A 23,139-nucleotide genomic window follows, 5' to 3' on the forward strand; every position below is an offset into this window, starting at 1 on the left:
CAGGTGGAGCATCTGCCGATCTTGACCGAGACCTGCGAAATATTGTTAAATGCCTAACGATGCCTTCTCACTCACCCTGATTCACAATACAGAGTGAGGTGTACGCATGTATGTCGGCAATGTCTGGATTGCGACGTCTTATAAATGTTCATTCTGGTTACTGTGGAGACGACACAGCAAACGACACGGCGACTTTCCACGTACGTTGAATGGACGTGCATTTCGAGCTTTGCTGTAAGCTAGAGGGCAGCTCGCCCTTCTCCTTGTACGGGTCGCACCCTTTCCAGAAGGAGCTCTGGTGCCGTGCAAACCTAGACAAGGCTTTTCCATCTGAAGCTTCGTCACCACATGCTGAACAGAATACAGTCGAGTATAGATTCATTACAGTGTAAATGTTCCTTTAGCTTTGTTCACGCATCATTAAACGCATTGAACATAGTGTCCCATTTAACATGGCGCTGAACCGCGTACAAAGAGCACCATCTGAGCTACAGTACAGCGACAAGTGAAGTGATGCTGCGATAAAACGGTCGGGTGTGAAAGCGCAGAAGTCAGAGCAACAGAAGACGTGTAAATTGTCTGTTGTGAGAGCCTGAAACGGGCACAACGGGCGGCGTAATTCAGGAGGACGAGCACAAAAGGGCTCACGGGGCTGTAGCATCTCCGTATATCACCATGGTTTCCTGGAGCCGTGCGCCGTGGTGGTTTTAGAATTCCAGAGCGGACTGTTGCGGAGGTCCAGCTCCTGGGCTCCTGAGGTCCTGAGACCCTGTGGCCCCCTGTTGCTAGGTCAGTTAGCCCCAGGCCTACCTTCTCCTGGGCCATTGCCCCCCATGTGAAGTGGAACTTAGAGCGTGTACAGAACCATTTGTTTTCTAATTGTGTGCCCCTCATAGAGAATGCACCTGTTTAGCATTTAAGGTTTTACAACGTCAAAAACAACGTTTACAATGTCGAACAACGTTTAAGAAATACTGCCAGTGTTTTGCATATCGTGTTTTATTTGTTGCTGCAGCTTGTATTGAGGTTTTTTGCTTCTACTGTTTTTCCTGTTTTGTCCAGTTTTTCCTATGTGTGGTGTGCTGTAATTCAGGTTGGTTTTTTTGGTTTATGAAGCATAATGGAAAGCAGCATGGTGGTTCTGCATTGAAACGGATATTATGGCGCTTATGGAGGGTCTATTTGATACTTTACCGTCCTTTTTGTGCCACCATTTATTTTGATAGTCTATTTGGCGGACCGCTAGTTAGTCACAGATAATGTGTAGATTTCAGAGCACAGTGTAAAGAGTAAAATGGATTTTACTTTTTTTTTTTTATGCAAGCACAGCAGAAGTCATATTTGTGACCTTTCTAATTTATACAATTTATGACTTTATGCGTCATGAGCAATAGTGAATTTGACATGGTGGATTATAGAAGGGTTTGGGGCGCGGTGGGGCAGTAATCTGTAGCTGTGATGTGGGTGGGGTTGGTATGTAGTTTGGCGGTATCAGTATGATGGTGCATGAGTGGTTAATGAATGGGGTCGCATGTGTAGGTGGTATTTATGTGTTACAGTGCGAGTTAGGTATTTATGTAAAGTTAATCATTCATAGGTTATTACTTGTGTTTTACCTGATCGCACGGAACGTGCACTCAGATTGCTACTGATCTCACTGTAGCCATAGGGAAATTCTGCTTCACTGTATTAATTTATAAATGATTCTTCAAAAGTTCAGTAATCATATACGCATTTGCTTGCAAACTAATAATGTTCAGATGCAGCACTGTTCTGAATTTGTAATATATATGACTTTTGTACTTGTGTTCATCTTTGCTTTTGGAACATTATGCAGGTATTGCCTTGTAATGTTCACTTGTGAGGATTTGGATATTCAATTTCAATACTGGTGAAAGTGGCTTTCTTTTGTATTTATTTTTGCATGACTCATCAGTTGTTAACTGGATTGTTTGTTAGTATTGTATTTCTTCGACATACAAAGCAAGTGTAATTTGTTGCCACTGAGTACAGCTATGGTTTTGAAATGTTTATAGCACCAACAGCTATAAAAAATAAAATTGAAGAACATACAGATGAACCCAGTTTTATTTAAGCAGCTTCTCAAAGCAGGTTTAAAAAATAAAAATAAAAAACCATTACATTTATTTGGCAGACGTTTTCATCCAAAGCGATGTATAATAAGTGCATACCGAAGGACATTGGACAACTAATTCATTAAATAAAATGTTTTTCAGATTTTCCCCTGTTCTTTCTCCATATTTTTTGAAAATGGAAATGTATCTTTTTTGGTTTGGGTAAAACTTTTTTTTAAATTGTAGATCTGTCAAATCTACAATTAAAATAAAATGGATCAATGAGTTTTTAGTTTTCATGTTTTAAATTCTGCATTCACTAGCAGAAAATTCTTTGTGAATTGCTATCTTTAAGACCCCATTTGGACCTGAAAACTCAAAGCTGAGGACTATTAGCCACCTTGTTTATTCATCAAATCTTATTTTTTTCAAATAAGGCTAATTTGATTTTCATATATTTTCTATTATTGATTTAAATTAAATTTGATCTGTATGTTTTTCTAACCATTGTTAAAAATTGTCTAAATGGAAATATATATTTTGCATTTACTTGCATTTGGCTGGAAGAAATATTTATCTGGAGTTCGTTTACAAACAGTGTATGAAATGTCTTCTGCAGTTGAGTTCCACGTGCCTGCAGCTCTTTAACAACTAAAATAAAAATAGGTTTTCTCATCTGTGTATCAGTAAGTTTTTCCTTCTGTTTTAAATGTGTGTTCAATAGAATGTTTCATAAACCAAATATGCAAATTTAAAAGCTTTCGTTTTTTTTTTTGTTTTCTTTGAATATACTGTATCTTCAAAGAAAATACAGTATCTTCAATGACCTACAGTTTATTTCTTTGCACGTTTCGTTGGGATCTGAGCTTCATTTCTCCCAAAGAGTAAATGTATGGAGAAATATAATAAGAAGAATGAGAACAAACGAATATGAAAAGATTTTTAAGCTGCCCACTAAATTATTAGGAAAAAAGTTAGGAAATGATCATTTAACTAAGTGAAGATTTCACTCTTCTCCAGTGTTGTAGTCCTCGGTTAAAGATGAATTTGCTTGGATTCTGCCTGTACATGTGTTTTCCCTTTTGTGAAGAAGCTATTTAAAAAAGCAGTAATTCACTCTTTGGTGCTTAATTTTATGGGTGGAATCAATTTATCTCAGTTATCAGTTTATTACTCATTTGTTTACTTAGTCATTATTATTCATTATTGTTTTGCGCTAAGGTTACCCAATGGAGGTCTTGGTGCCTGCCGTGGTCTCTGAAGGAATTTAAGGGATTCATCACCAAAATAGAATAAATATTTCCCTTTTGAATATTTTTTTTACATTTCCAAATTTCATAAATTATCCTACACTTTTTAGACTTTCAGATTAAATAATCTTTTTCACATTTTTGGCAATATTGTGAGCTCTGTAATTATTCTCATTTTATGATGTATTAAATGTATAGATCTGTAATGTAAGTGCAGCTATTCAATACGGCAAAACACTTCAGCATGAAATTGCTACTTGTATATCACAGTTTAGACATTTCTTTAGTACTGTTTTTAGGGCTGAACGATAAACCATTGTATTGAGGTTGGGGGTTTTAAGCCAGTAACTTTGGGGATCCTTTCGGCAAAAATGTTTATACTGAAAACTGGCAGCTTGCACAGTACCCTTTCATATTTATACACTTAACTGTATCCATCTACACTTATTTTTTATTGTCTTCGCCACATTAGGTTTATTAATTGTGCAGACCTGTTACATTATTCCGGTTGATTACTCTGGGTATGGGGTATTTTTTCCCCCTGAAGCTGTTAAGAAGCTGTTTTTAATCTTAGTCAGTCTTAACATCTGGATGACACATAAAGATCCTCTCAAAAGTGAGATGTCTTGGCTTAAAACAACAAAAGGAAGACGTGGGCAAATATTCATTTTGCATGTGAAAACTCGACTTTGGTGCCCACTGAGTGAATACAGTAAGCATGAGGTGTCCTTTTTGGTTAAGAAAATGGGGGGGGTGAAAGGCGCTATAAAAGAATCGTTTTGAAACTATGTAGCCAACCATTGTCTGGTAAATGCTGAAAATTCCTAGGTGTTGGATAATGTTTTCGTTTCAGTGATCAGTTCTTGGTGACTGTTTCAAGCCTTTATGAATCATGGCCTTATCTGTTTGCTGAATCTGTGCTTTGCATGTCATACCCCTTTCCCAATGTGACTGTTTTATTAAAAAACTGGAAATGCTTTCATGTTCTGACACAACCCCCCTAGAAGGCACCAAGTGTTCATCTCCAGAAAAGAAAACTTGTCCTGGGGTTCATTTGCAAAAGTGTATTTTTGATCTGGAGGGGAAATTCATGAATAATGTCTACTCGTTTTTAACAATAATATATATCCTAATATATTAATGTAAAATTAATGGAACTTTTAAGTAATTCATTTCAAACACTTTATACCCTTTTTATACACTTTATATTTCAGGTTGACTTTATACCCTTATGAAATGTATTTCAGGAACCAACTCTTGCAATGTATCGCTTGTACGATGTCTGCAATGCCCAATTTAAATATGCTTTTTTGTAGCCATTTCCCCCTTTTTTCGTCACTATGCTATTATCTGCGCTGCTAAATTAGCCCAGTGATTGGGGATGTGGGTTTGTCGCATGCAAGGGCATGGGCTTCTGGTGTCATGCGCCAGCCTTTGGCCCAGGATGAGAATTTGCGTCACTTCTGTGGTGAAATAACTTGTGGCATTACTGGACTGCTTCTTGCCTTCCTGTGTCAGCGCGGCGAGCGTGCTATAGATCCAGTGATCGTCATTAAGAACATCTTCCCTGTCTTTTCCACCTTTTTAACTGTGAACTGGAAATCAGCCTATCGCAACCTCTGCCCGACACCACGTGACCTGTCGCAAAAACCGTAGGCCGGCAGACTGCATTGTGAATCGCAGAGCCGTAATCGATCACGAGGAGCGATCAGATGACGGCCTCCCACGTTCGCTCGACTCTGTGGTTCCACCGCCACTCTGAATCACACCAAGTTTCATATCCCAAGTTTAAACCGAAAAACTAAAAAAAACTACGGCACATTCTTGGAAGGAAAACGGTGCCTTTTTATTTAACGGTGACATCAGTCGGCCGTTGGTTTAAGATCACTCGCCTCCTTGGTTCTAGCCGCTTTAATCTAAGTTTAAAGACGGCTTTGCCTTGAAACTTGGATCTTTGAGGCTAACTGAATTCATTTGCGTTTTGGCCTGTTCTGAAGGTATGTGTGGATGAGAGAGCTGCGGAGTTGGTGTGGTTTATCAGTATGTAGATTCAGGGTTGCTCCAGACCTGTAATATATATATACATATTTTTAAAAAATAAATAATTATAGCAATAATCGTCATAATAATAAAAACATTTTCTCTTGTATACAAAAACAGGTCTTGCCCAGGCATACCTGTGTTTAAAAAATAGCATTTAAACAAGAACTCTGCTTCTATAAATTGGTGTGTGGGTGGTAGACTGTACTGAAATAAAAAAAATGCCTGTTACTGAAAATGAACAGAATGTATTGTTGTTTCTAGTAATTTTATCTTGATTTCTAAATGAGTAAAATGGTGCAGTCAATCACTTTTAAAATGGTAATGAAAGTGATTTATTTTAAGCAAGTGTGAAAGTATGGGTATTAAAATCTTCATTTAATCTTTGCAATAAAGTTATTTTTGTGATAAAGTAATTAATGAAGATTAGTAAAAGTAAAAGCATTACTAAAACAATTACTTCACCGGAAATCTAATCTTAATGTTAGTCCTTGCCTTATGTTTTGGACTGTGGGTATACTCAGTAGCAGGAAAGCAGTTTTACAGTGGAGAGATTCCGTTTCCTTCTAGAATGTTCTTTTCACACGCTGACATCAGTGTCAGTGACATTTTCACACATGAACGGGCACTTGATTGATGTACAGTATAGCTGGCTTGAAGACCCTTGTTTCTCCGGTGTCCTATGTACACGCAAGCTTTTAAAGTCTGTCCAAGTGCTTGCCTTTAAGTGTGTTGTTGTATCAAAGTGCACTCCGCCTCACTTGGTGTCCTCCTAACCACTGTAGTTCCCAAGTTTTGCTTAGCATCAGGTTAGCTCACAACTAAAGTGGATACAAATTCAATCCCATGTGGTTACACACAAACCAGCTATGTGTAGACAATATTGGCATCTTATCTATAAGTTTGAGGTTTTTTTTTTTTTTGCTATGTAAAAAGTTGTGTAAGTCGCTCTGGATAAGAGTGTCTGCTAAATGCTTGTAATGTAATGTAATGTAAGTTTGTGGTTTGTTTTTGTTTTGTTTTTTTATTTAAGCAATTTTTTGTTTTACAGATTTTTGTTTTTACAAAGCTTTTTGTCTCACAGATCGGTTGTAACGGCACATTTTGAAAATGTGTCTTGTTTCAGTCTACAGAGGAAGAGGGGGAGTGGTGCTGTGAAGTGTAGGCTTTGCATGACCGTTGGATAGCCTGAAGTAAATTACAAAATCTTGAAAGGGTTTCAAATCAGCTCTCGTTCTTAGTTCATATAACAAATTGAGAGCATTTCTAAATGGTTACATGGGATAGAAATGAGTGTCATATTTTACATTTATTTTAAATATTTGAGTCATAAGGCAGGACATAGGTCAAAGCTTTTTATTTCAATGCATTAGTTTGCAGATGTTTTCTGACATTTGAAGTGAATATGCAAATTAATTTAGTGATGGGTAAGGCAAGCAAAAAAGGCTGATTTCTCCATGCAGGGGCTCACTGTGGATTGTGATCTGTAGCTGAGGAGATACCATTATCAGCAACAAAACAAAATCAGACGCATTTATTTTTTGATAAGAATGTGTTCCTTACAGCATGCGCCGTTCCTGTGTGGAGAGAGAGAGAGAGAGAGAGAGAAAGAGAGAGAGCGTGAGCATTAGAAGGTTCTGAGTTATTCTTGGTACAGTACCTGTCAAAATATTGGTGGAACAAATCTGTCCCTGGAGATGTCTGCTCCTGCCCGGCGAAAAAATGCGATTTGCGTGTAAACAGCGTACACCTCCTCTGCTATTGGTCGTAGATGAGCAAAAAAAAAAATCGAATGGGGAGCGAATCAATTTGGTCGAATGCTATTTTTGCGAGCTGCTTCTTCACTGCCCATACCACAGTTAATGAGTTTGGTCATGGGTACTTTAGTGTCCCTGCTAACGGTTACGTCTCGGAGGGGAGCGAGCCAGCGGCTCCCTGCGAACGCGGGAAGCAGGGGAAAGAGGTTATTGTGAACCGGCTGCCGCTGGGGATCGGTCCGTATTACTCACGGCTGAGTAAGCCTGGGTTTACGGCAACAGTCACCTGAGCAACGGCCTCCCTCACAATGGTGGCTTTGACCTGCCCGCCCGTGTGCGGTGAGAACCGTGTCTCAGCTTGCGGAGCTGAGGGGGGGGGGAAAGGAGAGGAAAGGTTGACTTCGACCTGTTGCGTTGAGAGGCGCTCGTATTCGACGCAGGCCCATTACGAGTTGACCTTTTTCCCCTTGTCATCGTCTTCCCTTCTTCTTCCTCTTCTTCTTTGGTCCCTCTTGATTGCACCCGAATTTCCTGCCCAAGCTGAGCAACGTTTGAGACAGCTGCTGCTGCTGTTTGCTGGGAAACCGGAGGACTTATCTCAACGAGCTACCGCGCTCTTTGTAGAAGCAATCCAAAGAACATAGGATTTATTGATAGAAGGCTGGAATAAGAACAAGATTAGTTTGTGATGCGTGTGCAAGGGGACCTCAACAGAAAAGCCATTGTGGCTGTTGGCGAAGGTTGGGGAGAGTAGGTGTTGTGTTGCGTTTGAGAAACGAGTCTAAGCGGGACGACGGGGTTCAGCCCGCCCTCAGACTTTCCCGAAGCTGTGCTCTCTCGGTCCTCGGGGGGGTCCGTCAGCTGGACGGCCTCCTGCCCCCGTTCCGCTCTGACACATTTGTTTTCGTCTCTTCGCTCTTCCTTCCCCTCAGCATCCCTAAAAAAACAGCCGTAGCCCGCTCCTTTTGTCTGTTCGGCCATTTCTGACAGGGTAGTAAAGGCCTGTGCTCATATCAGTAATTTATGAGGTTTTTTTTTTTTTCCCCTCAGGAAGCTGAGAAAAATATTTTGCTGTTGCTTACACATGATGCAAAAACGCATATCCCATTCTTCTGTTGACTTCAATGAATATCCCCCCCCCCCCCTCCCCCAGTCAGATTTTCTGTTGATACATTATATTGTTGTTGCCAGTCTAAACATTGCCCAACTCTAGCTGTGTCATTGCTGCTCAGAACGCACACCTGAGCATGGCTGCAGCGATGGAGCCCGTTAATTAGCCACCGGCTCTGTGCATATTGACTTTGCATTATGAGCTGTGATGTCGGCGGCGGTCAAACCTGTTCGTCGGACCTGACCCACCCATTGGTGGATGTGTCACTCGGTCTGGCCCGTACGACTCTTTGGCCCGAGCTAAACAAACTTGTAATGATGTCACGGTCGTTTGTCGTGAGTCGCGTTTACTCATATCACGAGAACACAATGTCCCTCTAAAATAAACCTCATCATAACGACGGCAGCTTGTAGCAATGAAATGTTACGGCCAATTTGAATATCCGATGCAAATATAAACGTAGGTGCATAGCCCTCATAGGCAGTGTTTATAACGTTTATGTGGGCAGGATTGCAGTAATTTTGGCTAATCTCAAATATTTCAGAAGGTAACGGACTTTTAATCACTAAGGCACATGATGGACTGTTTTAAAAAAAAAAATGTAATTCTGCTTAACTTTTTATTTTGGGATATGGGAGAATATATATATGTGTATCAGAGTATTTATTAATATAAAAAAATAATTACAATAATACACCCTTATATCATAAAATGTAACCTTAAATATTTATACTACTTTAAAATTCTAAAAATTGCATAAAAATTCATTAATACATTTAAGTTTCTTTGTCACATCTAAATGTATTTCTCTTTGAATTTTCTATATCTTTCAGTCTCTGTGGCTTCACATTTTTAAGAATCATAATTTGAAATTCACAGACTTAGGAAGTTATCCCCTAAAAAATGTAATAAAATATAATCAAGATTGTCATGTGAGAGCTGTGACTTTGATCCCAGTTAGCCGCCATAAACAGGAGGGTATCTAAAATTAGTTCGAGTGAGATCCTCTGCTCTCTCAATGTGTGCCGAGCCAAGCAACTCTGTCTTTTGGATTTCCTTAGTATAGACTCTTCCAGTAATTTTTTGTTGTTGTTCTACATTCGTTCTTCAAGATGGAGACTTGTGGGCGTAAGAGCCTCCGTTTAAAACAGAACGCGCAGCTTTGCAGTCATTTTTGCACGGATGCCGCCTCCTGCCTGCAGTGAGACCGCGCTCCTCTCTGGGGCGGAAACCGCGCTACTGTACATCGAGCGAAAGAAAGGCCAGAAGCTTCCGTACAATAATAAACGTCCGGGTATCTGTTACTGTACGTTGAACGAAAAGGCGAGAAGCTAAATATCTGGTATCTGACGCGTGAAACGTTTTAGCGGGAGGGCACGCTTTCGCCGTGAATTTGGGGCGCGCTCTTAACCTTGGGCGCCCGCCGCAACGCGGATGCTGCTAAGCGCCGCGCTGCCGAGGGGAGTCTCGCAGAGCGTGTGGGTTGCGGCAGTTTCGGCCGATGCGGTGAGCGGGAGGTTACGCGAGCGCGCGGGTGTCTGAAAGGGAAAGGTGCCGGCGCTCGGCAGGTGTCTCTGTAGCGCACGGTTTGTGTTGCCGCTGGTGACACGGCGGGTATGACTCGCAGCGCCGCGCGCGGTACGCCGAGGTACGTGTGGACCGTCAGGTGCGGATGCTGAGTCATTTCGGGCGACTCTGCGGTCGCGGGGATTGGTGCAGAGGGCACCAGACGACCTCCCCGAGACAAACGGCTGAAGCTCCTCACGTCCTCACATCCTCCCTCACAAACGGCGACGCACGTCTGCACACACACACACACACACAAACGCGTGCGCAGCCTCCCTTTCACACACACGATCTCTTTATCTTTCTCCGTCTCTCACAAAGTAGCGTACACACACTTTCTGTCTCTCTCCCTCCCTCTCTCTCTCTTAAACACATACTCTTTATCTCTCTCACACACACACATACATTCTTTCTTTCGCACACATACACGTATACACAACTCACACACAGGCACACACCCACTCTTTCTTTCTCTCTCTCACACACACACACACACACCCTGGCTCCCTCTCCAGTAGTCACCACGGCCTCCTGCCTAGCTGGAGCGCGGGTTCGAGCCCGATCACACCGCACACCCCCCCTCCTGTCTCACACAGACCGTGCTTTATGTGAGTGCTGTGACAGGCCGCTGTGACACGCTGGTATAATTGCTTCTCCCTTCCTGGCAGTGGGCACCCAAGGGTAGCGCTGGGCTGGCCGATTCCCAGCAGACCTGAACAGAGGAGTCATCCCCCCCAATAAAAAAATGATCTCACTCCACCCCTCCCACACCCCCCACACCCCTTCCCCTTCTTTGTTTATTTCTATGGTGTTGTGAGAAGGTTGATGGCCTGACCCCTCGCTAACAGATGGCCCCGGCAGCGCGATCTGATTGGCTCATCGGTTGCGGGAGCTCCGTCCGGGACGGGCCTCGTGTTTTTACGGTGATGTCACCGGGAAGCCTACCGATGAACCCTTGGGATCAGCCCTGGCACATAATAATCCCAGGTGCAGCAGCCCGGGACTTTAAGACGCTCTGAATTTACTTCCCCGTTTACCTCACCTTTAAATCAGAAGTTGTAAATCAGCTTTTATTTTTGTTTTTTTTTTTTACAAGAGGGAAATTCGTAAATTCTCGTAAGGTCCCGTGGGGCTGCTCCCTGAAAAATGTCAGTTTTTTTTTTTTTTTTTTTAAACCGGAAAAAAAAAATCACCCAGTTGTTTAGGTGCGTACGGTTTGCAGCTGCGTTTATAACCGTGTTTCATCTCCTCCTCAGACGAAAGCTCGCGTGAGTTGAGTTCAGGCCGATTATGTTCTCTGCATGTTCCTGTAATTCCCCGCCCAAATTCCACCCCTGGCCCCATGTAATGCATAGAACTCAGCCTGACTCCGGAATTCCAGAATTCCTGCAAACAAGAATTCTGTTGTTTCCTTACTGCATTTCTTATACATGCATTTCCCTCCAAAATTATTGGCACCCTTCATAAAGATGAGTTATTGGTTATATGAAATAATGCTAATAATAATTAATTATATTTTATGATATAATTATAGCATAACATTTATAAATATTTTATTATATTTTATGCAAAATCTATATTTCTGTCATTTTATTTCATTTCACTGAGGAAAAAGATTTTTAGCAAGTAATAATTTCATTTCCCAAAACGATAAGTGTTAAAACTATTCACACCATTGTTTTTTCTGCACCGTTCCTTCCCGGGGATAACTATTGAGTCATCTTCTGTAGTGTTTTATGAGATTTCTGAACATATTGTGGGGGGGGTACGTGTGGACTGTCCTCTTCAATTCAAACCTCAGACTCTGGATGGGGTTTAAGTCAGGAGATGGCCACTGCAGAACAGCAATTTTGTGGCGAGCTAACCGTTCCTTGGTTGATTTTTGAGGTATGCTTCTGGAGCGTACCTCAAAATGTTTACCTCATGTTTATTTTGTACGGCCTGCATTGTTCATTTTTGAAGGTGTAGATCATTTTGGAAAGCACTGTATTACACACAGTGTTACACGCAGTTGTGACCTGAAATAAATTTTCAGGTTTTCAAAAAAAAAAACTAAGTTTGAAAGTATCGGAATTGAATACAGTTGGTTCTGCTGTACCTAGTCCATGCCAAGGAAATGACTGTGACATTATGCTGGTTTATAACTGCTTGGCGCATCCAAACAAACAAGTTTTGTGTCCTTGTAGGAGTCACTCATTCTGCCTGTGTTTCATTCACTAAAAGACGTGTTTAAACTGAAAGAGGATGTATGGATTGAAGCTTTAGCCACACGCTGTCAATTTCACGTTAAGAACACGAGTAACTGAGCGGTAAGTGAGGGGAGGTGGTCTGCCCGTAAATCACACTAACTCATGGTGTTCATTACTTCCGCAGCCTCAGCCTTCTGTTTAAAAAAAAGCTTAAATGTAATCTCAGTTCGCCCTGTAGAAATCGCATAAAACCTATGCCACATGTAATTTAATCTGATAATAAAGCCGGTGGGGAGTATTGTTTTATGGGTGTTTAAAATGCTCAATGAAATCATTTGGTGTGCACCCAAGATCACGAGATCTTATGCTACAGTCCACCTAATGCAGGTGTGATTGCTGATGTCTGTTTAATGTTTTTATTGTGTGAAATTTATACAGCCTGTGCTGGGGGGGGGGGGGGACTTGACGGACTGCTGTCCTTTGACAGCAAAAATAAAAGAGGAACAACTAGGTCTCTTTTTTTTTCTTGTGCCTGGTTAGATGTCTGTGTCATAAGGTCTGTGGGTTGGATTTGACTTTTTTGGTTTGGTCTTGAGTTCTCTGTGTTCTGGTTGTGACCGGCAGAGCCAAGCGGCCACTGACCGTCGGAACCTGGCGGGTTGTTTTTTTCTGTGTGTGATTGTGTGCCGTCCTTGGTCCTCGTGGGCGGTTTGGTTAGGCGTGTGAGGCCGCTTCTGCCCTGGCTAAGTCAAAGGTCCATTCTGACTCATCGCCAGTGGAATTTGGTCTTAAGGAAATGAACGGTTAAAAAATGTGACAATCTATTTTTTTTTTTTTTTTTTTACAGCAGCAGGAAATGATGGCTCATTAAAATTCGAGCCGTTGACGTCTGCGACGATTTTAACCCTTTGAAGAGCCTGCAGCGTAGGGGGTGGGGGGGGGGGGTTGAGGATGGGGTAACCTGCTCTGTGATATTTTCCCTCCAAAAAACAAAAACCTCTGCCGATGGCACGAGGGGTTGTTCTCCCCCCCCACCCCGGTTCTTGATCAGAGCTCCTGCAGGAGCACCGTCGTGTGAGGATGAGGGGGTGGCGACGCTCAGACCGACCCCCCCGCGCGCGATTTGTTCCAGGGGTGCGTAACCGGGGCGACTGGAACGGCGCGCGTGCGAGAAGGCCTCGGGCCTCCGTTTGGGCCGGCCTGGGCTCGGGTGCCGGCGCGTGCGGTTCTGTCTGCCGCGTGGCCCCGCCGTGGGGGCCCCAGGGTCCCCGGCGGCCCGCGGTTCGTCTCGGCGAAGCGGGGGTTTTTCTGGGTTCTCTAACATTTTTGGTCCTCCTCCGTTTTTTTACGAGCGCGTCTGCGGACGTGTGCGGAACCTGGGGACCGGGCCAAGTCGGCGCCAGGTCTGGGAAACGGAATACGAGGCCTGACCCCCCCCCACCCCACCCCACCCCACCCCCCCTGTACTGAGTCACCTATCCCTTCTCAAGGCTGACCTAAGACACCAGATGAGCACACAGGACGCTCAGCAGTCAGACATATCTGCTGAATAAAGACCCCCCCCAACCGCCCCCACCCATCGCCCACGCCATTCTCCAGGCATGTTTCTGATATTTTGGATTTAGGAACATGCAACCTCAGCATATTTCTGAGACATATGAGACACTAGACTGGCACGGATAGATGTGGATACATACTTTGAGCAGGGAACGTTTGGGTTTGTAATTGTTTGTGTTGTTTCCCTTGGGGGATCAACGTAGTATTTTGTGTACATGTGTGTACATCCCAACGTAAATGCGGCCAGTTTCTTTTTTTTTTAGGTGTTCAATTTTATTAATTCTACGTAGATCCTTGTTCGTAAAGATTTAACATTATTTAAAGTGTTGTGTATTTACCTAGAAGTGGTCTACTTGGATGTCAATCTGTGAATTTTTTTCCCTGCTTGTGTTGCCATTATTGTCTGGTAAATTCCAGTCTTTCAACATCGTCTGTTGAAAACTCAAAACTTAGCATTTTGCGCTGGAAAAGCCATCAAGTCTTTCAACTGTGCTCCTGATCTATTTTAACTTCGAGTTCCTCTTCATGTTGTCTATTGAATTATGGTCATTGTGCGCCTTTTGATAAAAACACAGAGGTATAAGTGGAACACAAGTAAAAGTATTTAGTTATTCGCAGTACATTTCATTTTTTATGAAGCCATAACATGGAACACCAAGTACAATGACTGTTACATATTTATGATGTTCTGATATATGATACAGTTCGCCAGACATGGTTCTGTGTTGAGGTTCATGTGGGATTGATTGACCATGAAGCCTTTTTTTAAAGTCTTTTGAGAAAACCACAGCCTGTATCCAGCTTTAGGAAAATATTAATAGGGCATTACACAGAATTCACATATAAAATATAAAGGAATCCAATTCCTTATCTCAGGAATTTTTGTGTATGTAATGTCTTCTAGATATTGAAATTTACAAATATTATCTTCTAATTGTTTGGCACAAATTGCATATTGCCTTTATCTTTTGAATTGTATGTATTGAGAAAAAAATTTTCTGAAAAAGTAACCATGTTTTCTAGTTGTTTTTTTTTGTAGTTTTTTGTAGTTTTTGAAATGTGTTTGAGTGATTCTTATTTGTTTATGTTGAATTGAAGAAATTCATGATCTCATTTTTGACAGCTATAATACATCACTCTTTTACTGTGTGAAACACATGCTCTAATGTATTTCACACCCACAAATACTAGAGAATTACAGAATACAAATAATATCTTTTTTATTTGTTGGATTCATTGATTATTCATTAGTAAACCATATGAGATATAGTATATATGTTATGCTGTTTGTTATCGCATATAGCTAAGTAAAATCTATGTAAGCTTATATGTGCATTTCATTAATAAATCTGTATTATATTTGTTAAAAAATCTGGCAAATAAATAAGTATAGTGCTTTTATCTCCAGTAAACATATGTTTTGCCACAATTTATTTTCCCCATTGTTTCCCTTAGGGAAACATCCTCTGCTGTACTAAATCAATTTCAGCTAAAATTATATTAGTTGCATTTTTATATTATTATATGTATCATTATCAATTTAGTACTCTGTTCTGGGTTTTAGTCTATACTTTTAGCTCTGTATTAAATAAAAATGGGTCATTTCTGTTTCCCCATTAGGGGTGATGCTGCTTTTATCTTGTCTTTTGCTCATTTTCTTCACTCTCACAAAGAAAGGTACAGTGGAGGTACATTTTTGTTTTATCTTTAGAGATAAAACTTCCCAAATGTACCTAGGAAGTACAGTAATCTAATAAGTACCTTTTACAAGCATAAAATGTACAAATGAACATACCTTTGCTGGCAAGAGGTACAATTATATGTACTGTACCTATTGGGTAACACCCCAGGGACAAGAGTTAGTTCCTTTTTAGGCACTTTTTGAAACATTTTTTTGAGGATTTGCATTTTTTCCGTTATGTTGTGAGTATTATGAGATTTTCACAGTGGTAGAAGGGCTTAAGTAGAGTTTGGATTTTTTTTTTTTTTTTTTTAGAAGTCAGCAGGGTTTCCCACTCACCTTTAGCTATTTAATAGTAACAATTTAGTCATTTTTTGGGCCTTTAATTGTTATTGAGATTTGAAAGGTCAAAATAACAGCAGAGATTAAATAAAAATGGAAAAAAAGCACATTTTATTTAAGAATTGCACAAATCATCAAGCAAAGGAAGGGGGAGGGGCAGAATGTTCACTTAAGCATTGGGATTTATTTCTGAACGTTAGTACATGCATTAACAACCATTTACATTCCACAAATTAAAAACATTACAGGTACTCACATTTTTCATTATTGCTCTGAGCGTAGAAGGCAGGGAAATTGTTTTGCCACACTGTATCCAAGGCATGCGTTTTGATAACTGAAGGTGGAAGAATTCAAGCGAGATGGAACCACAAGCAGAATCCAGCCAGTGCCAGTGAGGTTCATCTGAATGTTTTGGACATTTCCGGTGCCAATTTTTTGACAAATAAAAAACAGCAAACAAACAAAAGGAGCAATCTTCAGCCTCTGAAGACTTGCCGTTAACTGTGGGTTCTGGCGGTTAGTGTTCTCTTTGAAACTCCTGGACCATGACTCGCTCTTACTCACTGAAAGTCGACTCATTTCGCGAGATATTTAATTCCCGCTATCACTGAAACTCAAGAAGTTTGTGGTTTAGCTTTTGTTAATTTCTTTTCATGACTGGGTGATTAAATCTTACTATGTTCATGTGAAAAACTTTATCATGAAGAATAGGGTTACTCACAAACAAGCCAAGAAGATAGTTCCATACATGCTGCTTTTAAAAAAAAAAAAGAAAATGGCTGGATCGGTTGTAGGGAGAAGTTGAGCTCAGGGAATTTTCGGGGGCGTGGAAGAAATCTATAACTTTTTTTATTTTCTTATATCTTACAGTACCGCCATTCCATAATGTAGTCAGGTGACTCACTATGGACATATCCTGATTTCTGTAGGGCGACTTTGTTTGTTTGTGGATGTTTGCTGTATCGTCACCCGGTGAGCAATTAGGTGGCCGTTTAATTTTTTTGTGTGGCGGTTGTCTGTCGTCCGTGCTAACAGCAATACCTTATGGGGAGGGGTGACTCGCACTTTTGCACTGCGAGAACAGCTTTGTGTAATGGAAAGGAGCCTCCTTAGCCAGGGAACAAACAGAACGACAGACCAACAGTACGTGAGATATGAGTTGCACATGGCAGATATGCAGTATGTAGTTCATAGTAAAAAAAAAAAATAACATAAATCTGGGGCCTCGAAGGATGTTTTTTTTCAGTGTGCACGATAGACATATTACTATTGGAATGCTTTTATTAATGGTTGTGATGATACAGAGACTGAAGTGAAGGTCCATAGTATTGTATTTGTTCTGAGATTAATCACTAACTCCTGACTGGGGAGGGATGGGCCACTCAGTGTGCCAGTGCAATTTTTTTCTTTTTCTTTTTTTTTTTTTTCGAAGAGTGAGGTGGGGGGGGGGGCTGAATCTTCCAAAGGCTTTCCTAATATGGGCTGTCTTATTCGAACACACCGCCTTTTTTCCTTTCAAGAGGGCAGGGCGGTCCCTCGCTCAGCCAGTGATGACACAAGTACGACTCACTTCCTCATTAATTGGTCGAAACCAGTTCTTACAGGAACCGCCGGTGATAAATGTGAGAGTTCTGAGAAGTCATTCATTTCTCTCCCTGCGCTGTAGAGGAGCACTGCAGGGGACGTGCGTGCTCCGCCAGCAGACCGCCAACTTTTTTTTTTTCTCCCTGTTTTCTCCTCTTTGTTTTTTTTTTTTTTCCCTTCTCTGAGGCGCTTAGGAAACGTAGCTCTCAGTACATCTTGTACTTATTTTTTCTTTTCTTTTCTTTTTTTTTTTTTTTTTCTTTCCTCTAAATTCCTCTCCCCTGGGATGAACTGTTCCGCTGCTCGGTCCTGCATCCCTCGCTCGCTCGATCCCTCCCTCCCTCTTCGCCTCGCTCGCTCTGAGGGGAGGACCGGTACTTCATGTGTTAATTGTAGAGAGCTGTACGGTGAGGGGGGGGGGGGGGTGAGCACGGCATGATTTCTTTGTTGCCGTCTCAGTCTCTGAATGGTAAGTAGTGTTGATGTAACTTGCTTTGTGCGCGTGTTTTTTCTCTCTCTCTTTCTCTCTCCCTCTCTCTCTCCCTCCCTCCCTCCCTCTCTCTCTCCCCCGGCTGTTGGCCCCCCAGCGCCGTCCCCGTACTGGGGGCCTCTCTTCAGAAGCCCTTCAGGGAGTACCTGGAGGCTCAGAGGGCCAAGCTGCACCACCAGGCAGGCGAGGGATTCCCCGCGGTAAGCATCGGGCGCCGCCGCCCGCTTCCTCTTCCTCTTCCTCCCCTCACTTCACTTCCACTATGGACCTTATCTTTAATTATTGTCGTGCCGTCAGCCTCCCGTGTAGCTTTTGTACCCGTTTACACAGGGAGCTTCTTTAAGGGGCTCCTTCGGAAGCGTTCAGCGGTTCACGTGCGCGCGGGCGGGTCGGTCCGGCGGCCGGTGGCCGCTTCCGCGCGGCTGTTATGTTTAATAACGTGCGAGCGTGTCCCCGGAGCGGGAGCCGGACGGGGGCCCGGGCCGGGGGTGCGGAGCGGACGGGGGCCCGGGCCGGGGGGTGCGGGGCGGGAGCGGACGGGCCGGCCGGGGGGGCGGAGGAGCGGGACGGGGGCCCGGGCCGGGGGTGGGAGCAGGAGCGGGACGGGGCCCGGGCCGGGGGGTGGAGCGGGAGCGGGACGGGCCCGGGGGGGGGCGGGAGCGGGCGAGAGGGCAGACGCGGGGTCGGCGCTGAGGTTGCTGAGTCATACGCTCAGCAGTCTGCGAGTCGCTGACGGAGACAGAGACTCCCACGTGCCGCTCCGCTCTGCCAGGGCTCACGGGGGGGAGAGAGAGAGAGAGAGAGAGAGAGAGAGAGAGGGAGGGAGGGAGAGAGAGAGGGGGGAGAGAGGGAGAGAGAGTGCTCTTATCAAGGGCTGTGAAGCTACTGCCAGTGAAGAAAACTCCGTCTGAAACAAAAGGACAGCTACCTGTGTCTGTGGGAAGCGTGGCCATATCCCAAAGGAAATATTCAGGCAAATTTTTTTTTTGGTAAAAATTACAAATAAAACCAAAACAGGACCGGAGTTGGGAAACAAGGCATTTAGGCTCTTCAGAACAATGCTGTTTCTGGTAATATGACCCCCCCCAGCACCACCACTAAAGTTGAAGGGGAAATGCAGGATGATTAACTTTCAAAATTAAAATATTCCTGTATGTAAGAGAGGGAAGGGAAATAGTAATAATGTTTTAAAAGAAACTGCTTAATATCGGTTCCAGTTTCTTACAATTTGAAAAAAAAAAAACAGTTGGGGTATTTCTTTTTACATTTTAGTAATTTAATCATTTTTTGATTTCTAACTGTACTGAAAGCTTCAACAGCCTCAGTGAGCAGGGTGTGTGTGTGAGAGAGAGAGAGAGAGAGAGAGAGAAAGAGTGTGTGTGTGTGTGCGTGTGTGCGTGAGAGAGAGAGAGAGTGCGTGTGGTGACCGGAGGTCTCTTTGTTCCCACTTGACAGGGGGAGAACTGGCTGTCCTGGGTGTTCGAGAAGGTGGTGATCATCATGGTGTGTTATTTCGTTTGTTCTATCATTAACTCCATGGCACAGAGCTGTGCCAAGCGCCTCCAGCAGAAACAGTACTCTGAAGAGAAAACAAAGTGATGCTAAGACTGAATTCATTTCCACTCCTCATTTGAAAAGAAACAGAAGTGGGGGGGGGGGGGGGGATTACTGCTTCCTTGTCCATGTATCAATTAATGCACATGACAAAACTAGCACTGTTTAAAATGTGGGCATATTTATATATTTCTTTTTTTCCTTTGGTAGTACTGCTGGTTTTTGGTTGACAGTGTTTTGGGGCATAATTTATTGCCGAATGCCTTTGTGCGCTCGCCCATTGTTTCGCTGTTTTTGAAAGGTACTCTAGTGGGTGTGTTGCGAAGATTCTCAAGTGTAATAATATAAATACCGTCTCGGGCACTGAGCCGCTCGTCGGCGGCGGGCTGGGAGGCTTGTTGCTGGCGCTAATACTTGTTGTTGCGAGCCGTTATGCAACACGCTGCGGGCCCGGCTTCCACGGAAGGGAGCAGAATTCTCGCTAAGTAGACTTGATTTATTTAATGGATTTAATAGTGTGTCGTTGTGCTGATCACTGAGGCTGCTTTTCGTTTCCGTGTGTGTACTGTAACAGTGATGCGGGCATACTTTCGGGGGCAGTTTTAGTGTTCTTTTCTCGTTTTAGCTGTAATATTCAGATAATTTGTGTGTTCCTGAAGAATAGCAATATCAAAAGGGATAGACGTGGTAGTAGTTTGATTGTACATCCTGTAAATAATCATTTGGGGGGTTTGAAAATATAGATTTATGCTTCTGAATGTATGGGGACAACAATAGAAATGAAGGAAAAATGAATGACTACTGTAACTCATTTGTACTCATTTATAACTGTACATAATGCTATTGATGTCATTTTTATTCAATACGTTTAGACTGAACTTTTTGGTCAGACTTTATAAACCACCATGCATCATTCAGTAGCTTCCTTGTCTGGTTTTATTGTGTTTTTGTGAAGGCCAGTAGAAAGCGAGGAAATCAAAGCAGAAATCCAAATGTGATGTTTATATTCTTCGCGCTCTCCTTTTAAGATGGAGAAAGACTGAATGGATTATTGTGCCGTCTAGTATTTTGACCCCGATTTCCATTGAATTTGAAGTGAAGAGAAGGCGTCCGTTGATTTTCCCATTGTTCTGAAGTTGGTGCAGAAAAATGGTGGGTGTGGTGATGTCACAATGGATGTCCTCTCTGCTTTTCGCCAGGTTAGCGCTGAATTCAACCTGTCCAGTGCGAGTATAGGCTATCTCTGCCTGTACATTTGGAGGCTGAATATACTTGCGCAGAACATATATGTGTATATTCATTTAGCTAATGACCGTAATCTCGGTCCAAACCTTAAGTGTATGCAAGCCCGACGCTCTGCATTTCCATAACAGGAGGCAACTTACTGTACACATTGTGATGTCATCTCTTTAATCTCTCTCTCTCTCTGTCTCTCGTGCTTGTGGGAAACGTATGCCTGCGAACCAAGAGGGGTTCCAAGATTTTTATGTTTTTTTTCTTCCCCCCCTCCTCCTCCTCTCTTCCTCATAATTGCTTGTGAAATGTTTCCCGGCACCGCGCTCGCTGTGGTATGCTGGGAGCTGGCCGCCGCCGCCGCCGCCGCTGCAGCCGGAGTGGCAGGGATTTCTTTCAGGGCTCTAGGTTTCCTTTACCTCAGATGAACCCAGTCGCTCCGCTCGCGGGAAGAGCCTTAGCGAAGGGGAAGGGGGTGGGGGCGGGGGGCGGGGGCGGGTGCGGGCGGGCGGGTGGTGAGTATCAGAGAACGCTCTCCATTAATTCGAACTCCGGGTGGCATGCGAAAGCTTTTCAGTTCTCTGGCAGCAGCCGTTTGTTTAGAGCGCGCATTAACCGGCGAGGGCCAGGCGGCCTGGCTTAGATGAATAGGCTCCGGTAAGTGAAAGCCAACCGCCGCTTTTCCAACCCGCGCTTTGTGGGGTCTGAACCCGGCGCCCCTACACCTAGGCATTGTCCCCCCCACTCTCCCATTCTGTCAGATAGCTTATCAGACTGGTGTTGGCTGTTACATTGCATGGCGACAACAGTCTGTAGGCTGTCCGACATTTTGGGCTTCTTCATCTGACCCAGCATCCTGTTCTTTTTTTTATTTTTATTGTAGTTTTTTCCCCCCCTTTTTTTTCTTCTTATCGTGACGTCAGTTCCCATTTTTAAGTGTTTAAGTGTTCCAACCCAGCGTATGGTTCTCCTTTTCCTCGACATGTAAATCAATTTAATGGCTGACACTGTAAAACTGGCCAGCCAGAGTTTCTTTTTTTTTTTTCTTTTTTTTTTTGTTTGGTACTTTGATCCAATTTGTTTTCGGTTCCTGCGTCCGTGCGTGTGTGCATGTACGTGCGAGTGCGCATGTGGGCATGTGTGTGTGTGTGTGCGTGCGTGTGAGCATGTGTGTGTGTGTGCGTGCGTGCGTGTCAGCATGTGTGTGTGTGTGGGGGGGTGCACGCAAGCATCTATACCGCTGAAATACCTCCTCCTGCTTTTCCCAATTGTGTCATTACTGTGCTGAGAAATGGGCTTATCTTTTGGCGTAAGCTTGGCTTGGTCGGCTCGAATTTCCTGAATGGAGAAAGCGCACCTTATTGCAACATATCTATTGTGACACCGGGGCTGGTGTGTTACGCAGTAGCACACGTAGGCTATTGTGCACTTCCCTATTATCTCAGAGTCCTTCCTTTACTGTTGCCCAATATCTGTTTGGGTTTTTCCGTTTTTTATTTAATTTATTTGAGCTCATTTTTAAAAAAAAATTTATTTAAGCTATTTTTTGTTTGGGGGCTTCTGTCTGTAATGGTATTACTCTGGCCCTTCAGGAGGCCCTTTGTCCTGCTTTCTGAGGTCGTAAAACAGCCCAGCCGGGGTGAGTTACCTTTGGAGAAATGACTTGGGGAGAAGGTAATGTTTCTGGCAAGTCCTGATGGGAAACTTTTTTTTTTTTTTTTTTCAATTTATATTTGAATTTAAGGAAAAGAAAACTTTGAATAACTGTGGAATGGCTGTTTTGCCTGCCAGTCTTGGGAGTGTGTTTTTCTTGGCCATTTTGGGATGTCCTGTTCCACAAGGAAGCTCCCTCCTACACTGTATGAAAATTGACTGTGTAAGCGTGTGTGCGTGTGTCACCGTGTGTGCATGTGTTTTCCTTCTTGCTAAAATAAAGAGTTACACTCCAGCTTTGGGGACCCTGTTGTGTTATTTCTTGCCTGGCAACGACCCGTGACTGCACTACACCCACGAAAGCCCAGAGGATCCACAGCAGAATTCTCACTTCACCAGCCCTTTGTTTGGACTGTGGGAGCAATACTCTAAGAGGCTGTATCTGAGGCACACTCTCTCTCTCACACACACACACACACACACACTCCCTCTCTCTCTCTCTCTCTCTCACACACACACACACACACACACACACTCCCTTTCTCTCTCTGTCTCTCTCTCTCTCACAAACACACGCACACATACACACAGTGTACTCACTTAAACGGTGCAAGCAGAAGCAAAAACTGCTAATTATGTTCCTGTAATCAGTGCTCTGTGGGAGAAATACAGTAAGTGCGTGACCCATTTTTTCACATTAGCTCCAGAGGTTAGCAAAGGAACACAATCTAACTCAAGCAAATATGGAGCCTCATCTACTGCACCTCGCCCGACACACTAAAATAAATCCCACATCAAATTCAGCATCCAAAAATTGTAGTTCTGATCCACAAAGCAGGTCTGTACCCAACTTATAACCAGGTGTGCCAATGGGTGTTGGTGAACAAAATCCTCCTTTACATCACCCTGGGATCCATTTCAGGTGTGGCCTCACGTGTTCCGCAGTCATTCTTGGGTAAACAAAGCCAGTAAATGATGGGACTCTGCACGCTCATCTATAATTTGTACAGGTAGGTCACATGGGGGGAGTCGAACCAATCAGACGACGGCACATTTG

At 43.2% G+C, this 23,139-nt stretch overlaps 1 protein-coding gene across 1 annotated transcript in view; it reads left to right on the plus strand.

Moving 5' to 3' along the window:
- LOC135263860 (vacuole membrane protein 1-like) overlaps positions 1-22,377 on the plus strand; it is a 67,859-nt gene extending 45,482 nt beyond the window's left edge. The window contains exons 11-12 of the mRNA XM_064352315.1: positions 17,740-17,842; positions 19,098-22,377. Of these exons, the coding sequence (XP_064208385.1) occupies positions 17,740-17,842; positions 19,098-19,241 (247 nt within the window). The 3' untranslated portion in view covers positions 19,242-22,377. The remainder of the gene's footprint in view (positions 1-17,739; positions 17,843-19,097) is intronic.
- The last annotated feature ends 762 nt before the right edge of the window (positions 22,378-23,139 follow it).

This window comes from Anguilla rostrata, chromosome 9 (genome assembly GCF_018555375.3).
Source record: "Anguilla rostrata isolate EN2019 chromosome 9, ASM1855537v3, whole genome shotgun sequence".
Classification (NCBI taxonomy): domain Eukaryota; kingdom Metazoa; phylum Chordata; class Actinopteri; order Anguilliformes; family Anguillidae; genus Anguilla; species Anguilla rostrata.